The sequence below is a fragment of the Cuculus canorus genome, chromosome 2 (assembly GCF_017976375.1).
Source record: "Cuculus canorus isolate bCucCan1 chromosome 2, bCucCan1.pri, whole genome shotgun sequence".
Lineage (NCBI taxonomy): Eukaryota > Metazoa > Chordata > Aves > Cuculiformes > Cuculidae > Cuculus > Cuculus canorus.
The window spans coordinates 129,698,289-129,708,185 of record NC_071402.1 but is presented as its reverse complement, the minus strand read 5'-3'; the positions used below and the strand labels follow the sequence as shown (position 1 = coordinate 129,708,185).

At 40.7% G+C, this 9,897-nt stretch overlaps 1 protein-coding gene across 1 annotated transcript; it reads right to left on the bottom strand.

The window, feature by feature from the left end:
- Positions 1 to 1,134: 1,134 nt before the first annotated feature.
- On the bottom strand, positions 1,135 to 9,496 carry AGR2 (anterior gradient 2, protein disulphide isomerase family member). Its single transcript, XM_009570832.2, has 8 exons — positions 9,397 to 9,496; positions 7,630 to 7,767; positions 6,732 to 6,795; positions 6,591 to 6,643; positions 5,592 to 5,665; positions 5,144 to 5,207; positions 4,150 to 4,233; positions 1,135 to 3,521 (listed from the first exon to the last, which is right to left on the bottom strand). The coding sequence occupies exons 2-8, from the start codon at positions 7,757 to 7,759 to the stop codon at positions 3,472 to 3,474; spliced, it is 519 nt and encodes a 172-aa protein (XP_009569127.1). The 5' UTR covers positions 7,760 to 7,767; positions 9,397 to 9,496; the 3' UTR covers positions 1,135 to 3,471.
- Between the last annotated feature and the right edge of the window lie 401 nt (positions 9,497 to 9,897).

Here is a 9,897-nt window from a genome sequence, read left to right as displayed (position 1 = left end):
AGTTGAAATATATGCCCATCAGGGCACTTTTAGACTTCTCATATGCCCTGTGCTCCTGAGAAAGGAAGTGGCTCAAGGTTTCAGATGGGAAAAGTTGAACCTGAATGCAGAGGGAACTCAAGAATTTGCTAAAACCAGCTTCACTTCAGGTGTAGCTTGTTCCTCTTCTGCTGTCAGCGCCATCTCCTGGTGTTTGTTCTATGAGTTACTGCTTCATGCGTTGAGAAGTATTGGTGTCTATTTCAAGCTCGTATGTTCACTGTAAGAGCCCACTCGTACTGAAAGACTGAGAGCCTTCAGAGTATTACTGAAGCATAATGTAAATGTACTCAGCTTCCCTTTCGCCTACCCCGAAGTGCTGTCCTGTTTAAGAAAATAAGACACCATTCTTAATATGTGTTGAGGAAGTGACTATTTAGCAACGGTTAATTTTCTTATTCTAGACAGACACTGTATTTTGTTCATTACTGCAATAAATGAAAGGTGTCTTGTGGAGAGGATCTGTGAAGCATAAAATAATACTGCATTGCTGCTTCAATTTTGACTTTTTTTTCCTTGTTGCTTTCAATGCTTAGTTTTGGATGGGTCTGGTTTCATGAATGTGGTAGGTGATAGTGGGAGTGTTCATGTGCATCAACTGAGAAAGTACTGAAATGTTACCACTTCAGAAATTCATGTGTCACACAATGTGAATCCGTTTTAGTAGTCAAAAGACAGATCAGTGGATCATATGATTTGATTAAAGTTTTTCTATGATATTAATACTTTGTCTTTTGAAGATTGTGATTTTAAGAAAAAGAAACCCAACACAAACCTTGAAATTCACATCAGAGGTGTGGATTCACTTTCAGAATCTGATTCTTAAGGAGAGCGATAAGCACATTAAGTCTGACTTTGGCTCTTGAGGGGGAAGAGAGTAGCCTCCCTCAGGGGATGTCTGACTCTTGTGTCAGTATACAAGGAAATGTACTGCTCTGATGTGCTGAAATGGGGCATTTTAAAAAATTATTTCTATTTATCTTTGGTGGATTTTCTCTTTGAAGTTTGCTTTGTTCATTCCTTTGTCATTCCTCTTTGTTTGGCTTCCTTGGGCATTTTAATTTTTATGACTGCCTGAGAACTGGACTTGATTGTAACCAGATTTTATAGAACAAATTTACAGCAGCAGAGTATCAAAATAACAAAGCGGTTTCACTTGGAGCATTCTTAGTGCTCGCATTAGTTGTCTTATGACCTTAGTTATGTTGAAATGCTTTCTTTAAGTTGGTTATTCTGGAAAAATGTAGAAAGATGTCTTGTCAGCCTTCAAGACAGCTACGCATTTTTGTCACATAAAAACAACTGGCTATGAAATGATCAAGTAATTCTTCTGCATCTGTGAGAAAGCGAATCCAGATCTTAACTAACATATTGATACCACTGCACAGCATCTGCCTCCTTTCACATGTCAGATACACAGCTCTTAGCAAGGGTACCTCAGGTCTTTCTTTGGTTCTCAAAATGAATTTCTCCAGCCTCCGTCTGTGCTGTCCTACTTAGTGGTGTAACCACCTTTTTTGCTTTTTGTGGATGATGGCTGCTTAGAGAGAATGTTTCTGTGCCCACCACGTCCTTTTTTTCCTCTGTCTCTGTTCGTTACTGAACTGCTGAAGGAATACTCACTTGCATGTTTGGGGCCATTTCCAAATACTGCTTAAGATGTTCTGGTTGGTGGGGTTCACATAGGTTGCCAAAGACATGTTAGCAGGCGCCTTGCTTCTACTTTTGCTGAGGAATTCCCCTGAGCTGGAAGCCTTGCTTCTCTTACCTGTCCTACCCTCCAAGGGTATTCTTCTCTTGTGGTTATCATAATGACTGGAAGTGGTAGTAATGGTAATAGTAGTGGTAGTAATGGCTGACATTGCCAAAAGGCTGAGAAGATAGCACAGATATAGTCCTGGCAAAGTGTTTTATGCTGTTGCTACTTCTTGATTCTTAGATATTTGAGGTTGGAAAGTCTCCTTTTGGCCTAAGTCTTGAGGTGATGTGTACTCCCATGATGTTCAGCTACCAGGTTTTTTTTAGTTCTTACTTCTCTTGTCCTTTTTAGACTTGTAAAGCAATCACAAGCTGTAATGCAATCATGAAACCAACCATATACTCAATCTGGTATCGCTGCTATTAATCCTCTCAAAGCTTTACTGAATTCCAGTGTAAGAAGGAATTTTTTTAAGGGAAGCAATTTTTATCTTTAAAAAAACCAATCTTTGGATTGATAAGGGGATCCTTGGGGCACTTCAGAATTCAGTCAGTCTAAAAAACAAAAAAAGCCCCATATGTAAACCTTCCCATCTTCTAATTTCAAGTACTTTTCTGTAAGAGTTTTGCACTTCTTGTCACATAACTGTAAAGAAAGGGCTGATAATGAGAGCTCTATGTGGGTTGATGCTGGGGGAAAATAAAGGAAGATAAAGCACGCTGAGGAATACGGAGCTTAGCTAGCTGATGAAACAAGATAAAGAGCTGTTTTCCTGTACTGAGTTTGGGTTGGTAGAGTTAGTTTTCTTCATAGCAGTTTGCATGGTGCTATGTTTTGAATTTCTCAACAAAACAGTGTTGGTAACACAAGTGTGTTTTAGTTATTGCTGATACTTACACAGCATCAAGGGCTTTGCTGTTCCTCACACTATCCTGCCAGGCTTAGTGGTGCAGGAGAAGCTGAGAGGAGACACAACTGGGACAGCTGACCCCAAGTGACCAAAGGGATATTCCATACCATATAATGTCATGGTCACCAAAAAAGCTCATGGAAGGAGGAAGGGAGAACTTTTGGAGTTATGGTATTTGCCTTCCCAAGTAACTGTTCCCTGTGATGGGGCCCTGCTTTTCCTGCCTGCCAATGGGAAATAGTGAATGACTTCCTTGTTTTGCTTGTGGGTACAGTTTTTGCTTTACCTATTAAACCATCTTTATCTCAACACATAAGTATTCTCACTTTTACCCTTTTGATTCTCTCTCCCATACCTCTAGAGGGAGGTGAGTGAGTGCCTGTTTGGGTCTGTGCTGCTGGCCGGAGTTAACCCACAGCAGCCCTTTTCTTTCTGAAGTCCTTAGATGTAAAGTTGCAGTCTGTGGTCTCAAGTGATGCAGTGATTTTACTCTTTCTGTTAACGGTAAAGAATAATAAGGAAAAAATACAAAATGCAGCAATATTTTGTATGTAAACACTTGATAATGGATTTATTTTTAAAAAAATCATTTTTACATTTGGACCATACAGTATTCTTCCATATGCCTTAAATTAAAAGCCTTCAGCTCTTAAAAATGTTGCTCAGTACAAAAGTGCTAATGTAAAACTGTAGTGTTCATGTATATGAACCAGCACTATACATCACTAAACATCACTGAATATAGTCTCTTCACCAGTGGCAATGAATGGAGAAGAGTTGGAAGATCAGACTTCATAGTATTGCAGGGCTTCCTTTTTTCCCCTTACAGCTCAGTCTTCAGGAGCTTCAGTGCTTTCTGCATGTTTGAGTACACTAGAAATGAAATATTCATACATGTTATTTTTGTTGCAACTTCCTCTGCCAGTGACTACAAATACTGTTGAGAAAATGTCATTATTATTAAAGCTTTTGCTCACATCCCTAATGCTATATGGATTCTGATATGTTGTGCTCTACAGCCTCTTCCAATCATTTTGTGAACGTCATCTGTTTAATTTTGACTGGTGAGAATATATGTCTGTTAATGCAAGCGTGTGGGCATTGGCAGGGCAGAGACAGGAGCTGTGCAGCACTTGAGGTGTTTGTGCAGTAGCACACGACCCTTCCCTACTCCCAGAAGGTTTCCTGACCTGGCCTGGCAGGGATTGTGTGCAAAAATTCTCACTGCTGCTTACAGTGAACGCTGCTGAATTATGCAAGTCCCTGCTGATGTCTGCTTTCTTTTAACAGATGTATGCTTTTAAGGCTCCAGGGCTCTGCCATCATTCTCTTCACCTCAATGAGTTTAAGGCTAGCATCCTGTTTATTTTTAATCTTGGTTAACTGTCTTTCAGTAAGTACTGGTTGTGAGAGTCTGTAATGCCTGGTGTTATTCCTTATCACCTGAAAAACCTGACTGCTTTTAGAATATCTTCAGAATACTTGAGAAAATGCTACTTACACAATGCAGTGTCAGAGGGCTCGTATGCATAGAGACGGTTTGAGTATCTTCCAGTAATATCTGCTCTCACAGTCAGGGAAGGATCTGGAAAAAAAAGGATAAAAGCAGTTGTAGAGGACAGGATTAACCTTCAAGGAGAAGGAAACAAACCTTTCTGCACTTCTGCTTGCTTCCTAAATGTTTCTACAAGACACATCTGCTTCTGCTAACAACAGAGAGATTGTTCTTCTACACAGTCACTGGCGTTTCAATTTTAAGTGTTGTGTTTGCTGGTTTATTAAGAGGTTTAATTCCAATCAATGTTGATCAGCCTGCACCTTGTGCCACTGCATAGTACCTGAATTAACTCTATGAGCTGAAGCTGCTTTCAGGCCACAAAACTTATTTAAAAAGAAACAATAAAGGAAGAGTTAATACGGCAGTTGCTTTGATCTGTTGACAATAGTCATCATGATGTAGATTTATAAAGATATGTGTTAGTGATGCATGTGCAGTGTGTAAGGCTATGTATCTGTTCTGGGAGAGGGAATACCAGGATGTATGCATGGCCACTAACGCACCTCCAAAATGCAAATGCTTTGGAGGGGTTTGTGCAGGTTAGTGGAGCTCAGAACTGGATATTGAGCTTTGAAAATCAGCCTCTGATGCATTTGGGGTCACTGCTGTTCCTGCAGTGTCCGAGATGGTATTATCAATGGAAACCTGACAGCTTACAGTATTTCTAGAGATATGCAGATGAGCAAGGCTGAGCCAGTCTCTACCCATTCTAGTGACTGTGGCATCATGTCATTTTAGTGACATGATGGAAGAAGTTACATAATTTGTGGAATCAACAAGGGAGGAATGCTGGACCTGTAAAGCTAATGACCTGACTGGGGTTGCTTTGAAATTTGATCCAAAAAAAAACTAACTAGAAATTTTATATTCTCATTAAATAAATTCTTGTTAATAAGCTCGAGGATTTGAGATTAACTTTGATGCTTGAGATACTCACCTATGAATAAAATCCGAGGGACATACTGGCCATCAGGTGAAAGATTCTTGTCTGTGGTTTCATACTTAAAGAAAAGAGACACAGTTCCCAGTCAAGGAGGGCATGTTACATAAATATATTTCTTTCCTTCAGTGTACTTTGTGTTAGGAAATACAGCTCAAATAATACGTTTTGCACTTTAAGAAATTCCCTGTCTGAGATGAAATCTTTTAGCAGCTGGAGTTATAAATGGATAACAAATGGTTGATGTTATTACTAAGCTTTAAACTCCCTCATATTTTGAGGCTATGATAGCTACAGACTTATTACTGAATCTATTATGCTTCAGCACTTGCCATTTTTCTTAGCCAACCCTAGCTATTGAACTGACTAATTATAGCTAGAGAAGCTGTAGTTAAAAATGGGATTTTATTGCTTTCACTTAATGAAGTATAACTGGGAAACTTACCACAAGGTTCAGGAGAATGAATTTTTCAGCCAGTTTCTGTATTTCTTTATTTTCAGCAAAGGCCTTCTTGAGGGCTACAGTGGAAACAAATGGGAATGTAAGTGAAAAATATGCCCCTGAAATATATTGTTGTCGAAAAAGAAATTAAAACAAACTGATAGAATCAAAATGAGACAATTAAAACAAATGAAGATTTTAAGTTCATTCTGCTTTAAGATGATCAGCTCATATATGTTATGTTGTAAAGAGTATTTGTAATGGTACAAAATATCCATCCTTCCTTCACGTAGTGCAACTTGCTCTCAAATCTGTCTGCTTAAGTTTAAATTTGAGGATTTGACCTTTCAAACTTCCTATTCTAATATTGCCGTTTCTGGCTCCAATTCTTAAGGCTCTGACAATAAAACGTGTACAACTACAGCCTGAAATGTTTGAGTTAATGCTTGTTCAAAGATCGTTCTGGTGTTACGGGTGGACACAAAGGTCTTGCCATGTGGATCGGCTTGCAGGAAGAAGGGGCCTCAGGTAAATCCAGAAATGGGGGGAAAAAAGGAGTCCCAGCTATCGGAAATCCCACAAGAGCTCAGTTGCAATCTAATTTGATTTAGTCCTCTGCTGCATTCAGGTTTAACAATCAGTGATACTGAGAGCTGCATATGTTTTTTCCAATAAATTCTTGGTTTTCACTACTCCTGGTCTTGCTGTTGGTTTTGGCCAACTGTGAAGTGAGCCTAAACCTCCTGATCTGTGCTGATTTCTGTATCTGTTCTACATCATGTAATACTGAATCACTATTTTAATTTTATTTCTGCACATTGGCAAACATCTGTGTATGACAGCGTCTCAAAGAACACTCCGTGTGCTTGTGGAAGTTAGCATTTCACTAAGGCTTACTCAGCCAGCAAAGTGGTGGCTGGTTATTTTAAAGCAGCGTTTATCCAGAAACTGAAAACCAGATTATTTACTTTATTTTTTTTTCCAGTGCAAAGGACTTATTACCTTGGCTGTGCGGGCAGTCATCCAGATGGTGGATAATCATCAAGGGTTTGTTGCTGTAAAACAAGATTCCTCATTAGGAGCCAGGATGGCACGAGAGGGCACTGTGGAGTGTGGGGCAGGGCAAGGGGTGTGGTGTGGTACCTGTTCTTGGCACGGAAGAGGGCTTCCTCGTACGTCTGTGTCCAGATAAGCTGGTCTCCCCAGCCTGCAGGACAAGGACAGGTGGCATGTTAGAAGCCGGGGCAGGTTGCATCCCATCCACTGCCTGCATCTGCCATGAAGGGCTTTAACAGAAGTGCTGCCAGAGGGCTTTAAATCAGGAGTAAAAGGGGAGGGGGTACTAGGAAATACTAGAACATGTGTTTATAGAATGAGTTGCAAGAAAATGGCCAGCAGGACCAGGAAAGTGATTCTCCCTTTGTACTCTGCGCTGGTGAGGCCACACCTCGATTACCGTGTTCAATTTTGAGCCCCTTGCTAGAAGAAAGACATTGAGGTCCTGGAGTGTGTCCAGAGAAGAGCGACAAAACTGGTGAAGGGGCTGGAGAACAAGTCCTATGAGGAGCAGCTGAGGGAACTGGGGTTGTTTAGCATGGAGAAGAGGAGGCTGAGGGGAGACCTTATCACTTTCTACAACTGCCTGAAAGGAGGTTGTAGAGGAGGATGCTGGCCTCTTCTCCTGAGTGACAGGGGACAGGACAAGTGGGAACGGCCTCAAGCTGCATCAGGGGAAGTTTAGATTGGATATCAGGAAAAATTTCTTCACAGGAAGGGTTACCAAGCACTGGCAGAGGCTGCCCAGGGAGGTGGTTGAGTCACCATCCCTGGAGGTGTTTAAAAAGTGGGTAAATGAAGCGTGTGGGGACATGATTTAGTAGTAGACAGGTGCAGTTGAAGTTGATGATCTCTAAGGCCTTTTCCAACCTGATGATTCTATGATTATATGAAAATAAGTTATCAGAACAGCATAGGAATCAAAACTTTAGCAGACCGGAGTTTTTTAAATCTGGGTTGTTGTTTTTTTTTTTTTGTTTTTTACCTCTGGAGAGTGTCTGAGGCAGTTTTGGTTTAGCAGTAGTCTCCTTTGTTTCCTTCTTGCCCACATCCTTTGCCAGAGCACAGGAGACAGCAACCAGCAGCAGGAACACGGACATGCAACTCTTCTCCATGACTGCTCCTGGAACAGAAGGGAAAACCTGCATGTTCTCATGCTTCCCAGACTGTTGCTTACTTTGAGGCACACAGTGGATAAAGGCAGGTAGGTTAGAAGGTGAAGTCAGAAGTACGGAGCAGGGTGAGTCAGCGCTGAAACAAATGCTCCAGGCAGGGGTCTGGGCTTGGGGGAATGTCAAGGAAGTATGAGGTTTGCTTAGCAAATTGCCATGAAGGATCTCGCTGCTTTCTATTGCTTTGTTCACACCCTTGGGCTGTGGTCCTTTTAAGATGTGTATGTATGTGTTAATTTCTTTCTTTTCTTTTTACATATATTAAATTTTCTCAGTAAGACAAATGAGTTCTAGCAGTTTCAAAAGTATTTACAAGCCCTAGTAAGTTCACAGTCATACCTCAGTCTCCCAGTGTTATACTAACCCAGCAGCAAGTGCTGAAAAATTAACTTGTCTTGACTCTTCCTCCATTTTGCCATGCGAGCAGCCCACATGAGAAGTCAAAGTGTTAAGCTAAGCTTTATAGTAAGTCATTGGCACAGGCACAGCTTAATGCTGTTGATGAAAACTTCTGATCCTGTCTTTCCCCTTAGAAGTATCATCTAATCCTTAAAACCAGTAGAATCCATAATAAAAATTGTGAGGAAGAGCCGCTGTGCAGAACGGTAAGAACCGAAATGCAGCATGTTTAAGCAACAGAACGTAGGGGGCTTTTTCTGAGCCAGGCTCTGGGTCACGGACATGGAGATGAGACACGTCTGATGGGAAGCTCCTCAGCTTTTCAGCTGACATGCTTCTTTGAAGGAGTAAAACACTTTAACAGCATGACCTTATGTTTTTTCATTAACTTTCCCACTAGAAACTAGAACACCAGCGAAAGAGTGTAATAAAAAAATCTAAGATAGTCCAAAAGAAATATAGAACATTCAAAAGATTCATTCAAAATTTACAACAGGCTGGCTGTTTTTAAAGTTCGGACTATGAAAATGAAACTGCAGGGAAACAGAAGCATTTTTCTGGGTAGGAGATGTTAGCTGAATTTTCATCAGTGGTACAGTGCTACTGGGATGTCCAATAAACCTCAAATGTCCAACAAGCCACTGCTGCAAGAGCATGAAATAGGACTTTTGCAGCAGACTGCCTTCCTGCCGTAAGAAAACTCTCCTTGGCAAGGAAGAAATTATATAAAGTTAAATAAAACCCAGTGGATGTTCAGGGTTGCTTCATGAGTTGTCTTGTCTAGAGCTGTGTAGAGGAAGTAATGCTTCTTTAAAAGAACAAAAAACCCCAGATCAAAGCAAAAAGAAGGTATGAGACAGCCATGAAATTAAAGACCAGGCAAATGTTATGCTGTTGCTGATGTAGAGTGCAGAAGGCAAAGACAGAGGAACATTAAGCCTGCTTTTTCAAAACTTCTCCTGCAGAAGGATATGTGCACTTTTGCAGAGTTTTCCACCCTCCTCCTCTCCTGGCTCTTTTAACCTGCAAAGCCAACATTTCTGTACACATTTTCAATTCACAGCAAGCTGTGCTCAACTCTACCTGCATTCGTTCCATTGATCCACTGCCCCAGCCCGAGGTAACACAGCCACACAGCTCACCCAGGTATTTTCTAAAGCAGTAAGTGTGCCATGCCTTACCTTGTTTACTCTTCCAGAAGCCTGCCAGGGTGCAAAGCTGTTCCTGGTTACAGTGTGAACGCTGCTGTTCCTGCTGCCTACTTATGCACCTTCACACACCCCAACTCCACCCACAAGATCTGAATTTGAATACTATTTCCAAAGAGCTAAACTTCTAAACTTTCCAGTTTTTACGCCACTGTAGGATTCTGAGTGAAGTTTGGAATTCAATAACATTACAGTTTCCCGTCAGATGCTGTATCTAAAGCTCAAAGATGTTTCTATAGACTTTTAGCACATTTCCTGAAAAGTGATTTAAAAAAGTTGGCAAAGATCCAAGTCCAGGTAAGCTTAAGTCAAGACTCCTGTTTTACCTGAAGAGTGATTTGGCTTTTTTTGATTGGCTGGAGAATCAATACGAGTTATTGTTCTTTTAGTCCTCTGTAAAAGTTAAATTGATGACTCAGAACTTCAGATGTTAATTAATTAATTAGCTATGCACATTATACAGATATCTGTGCA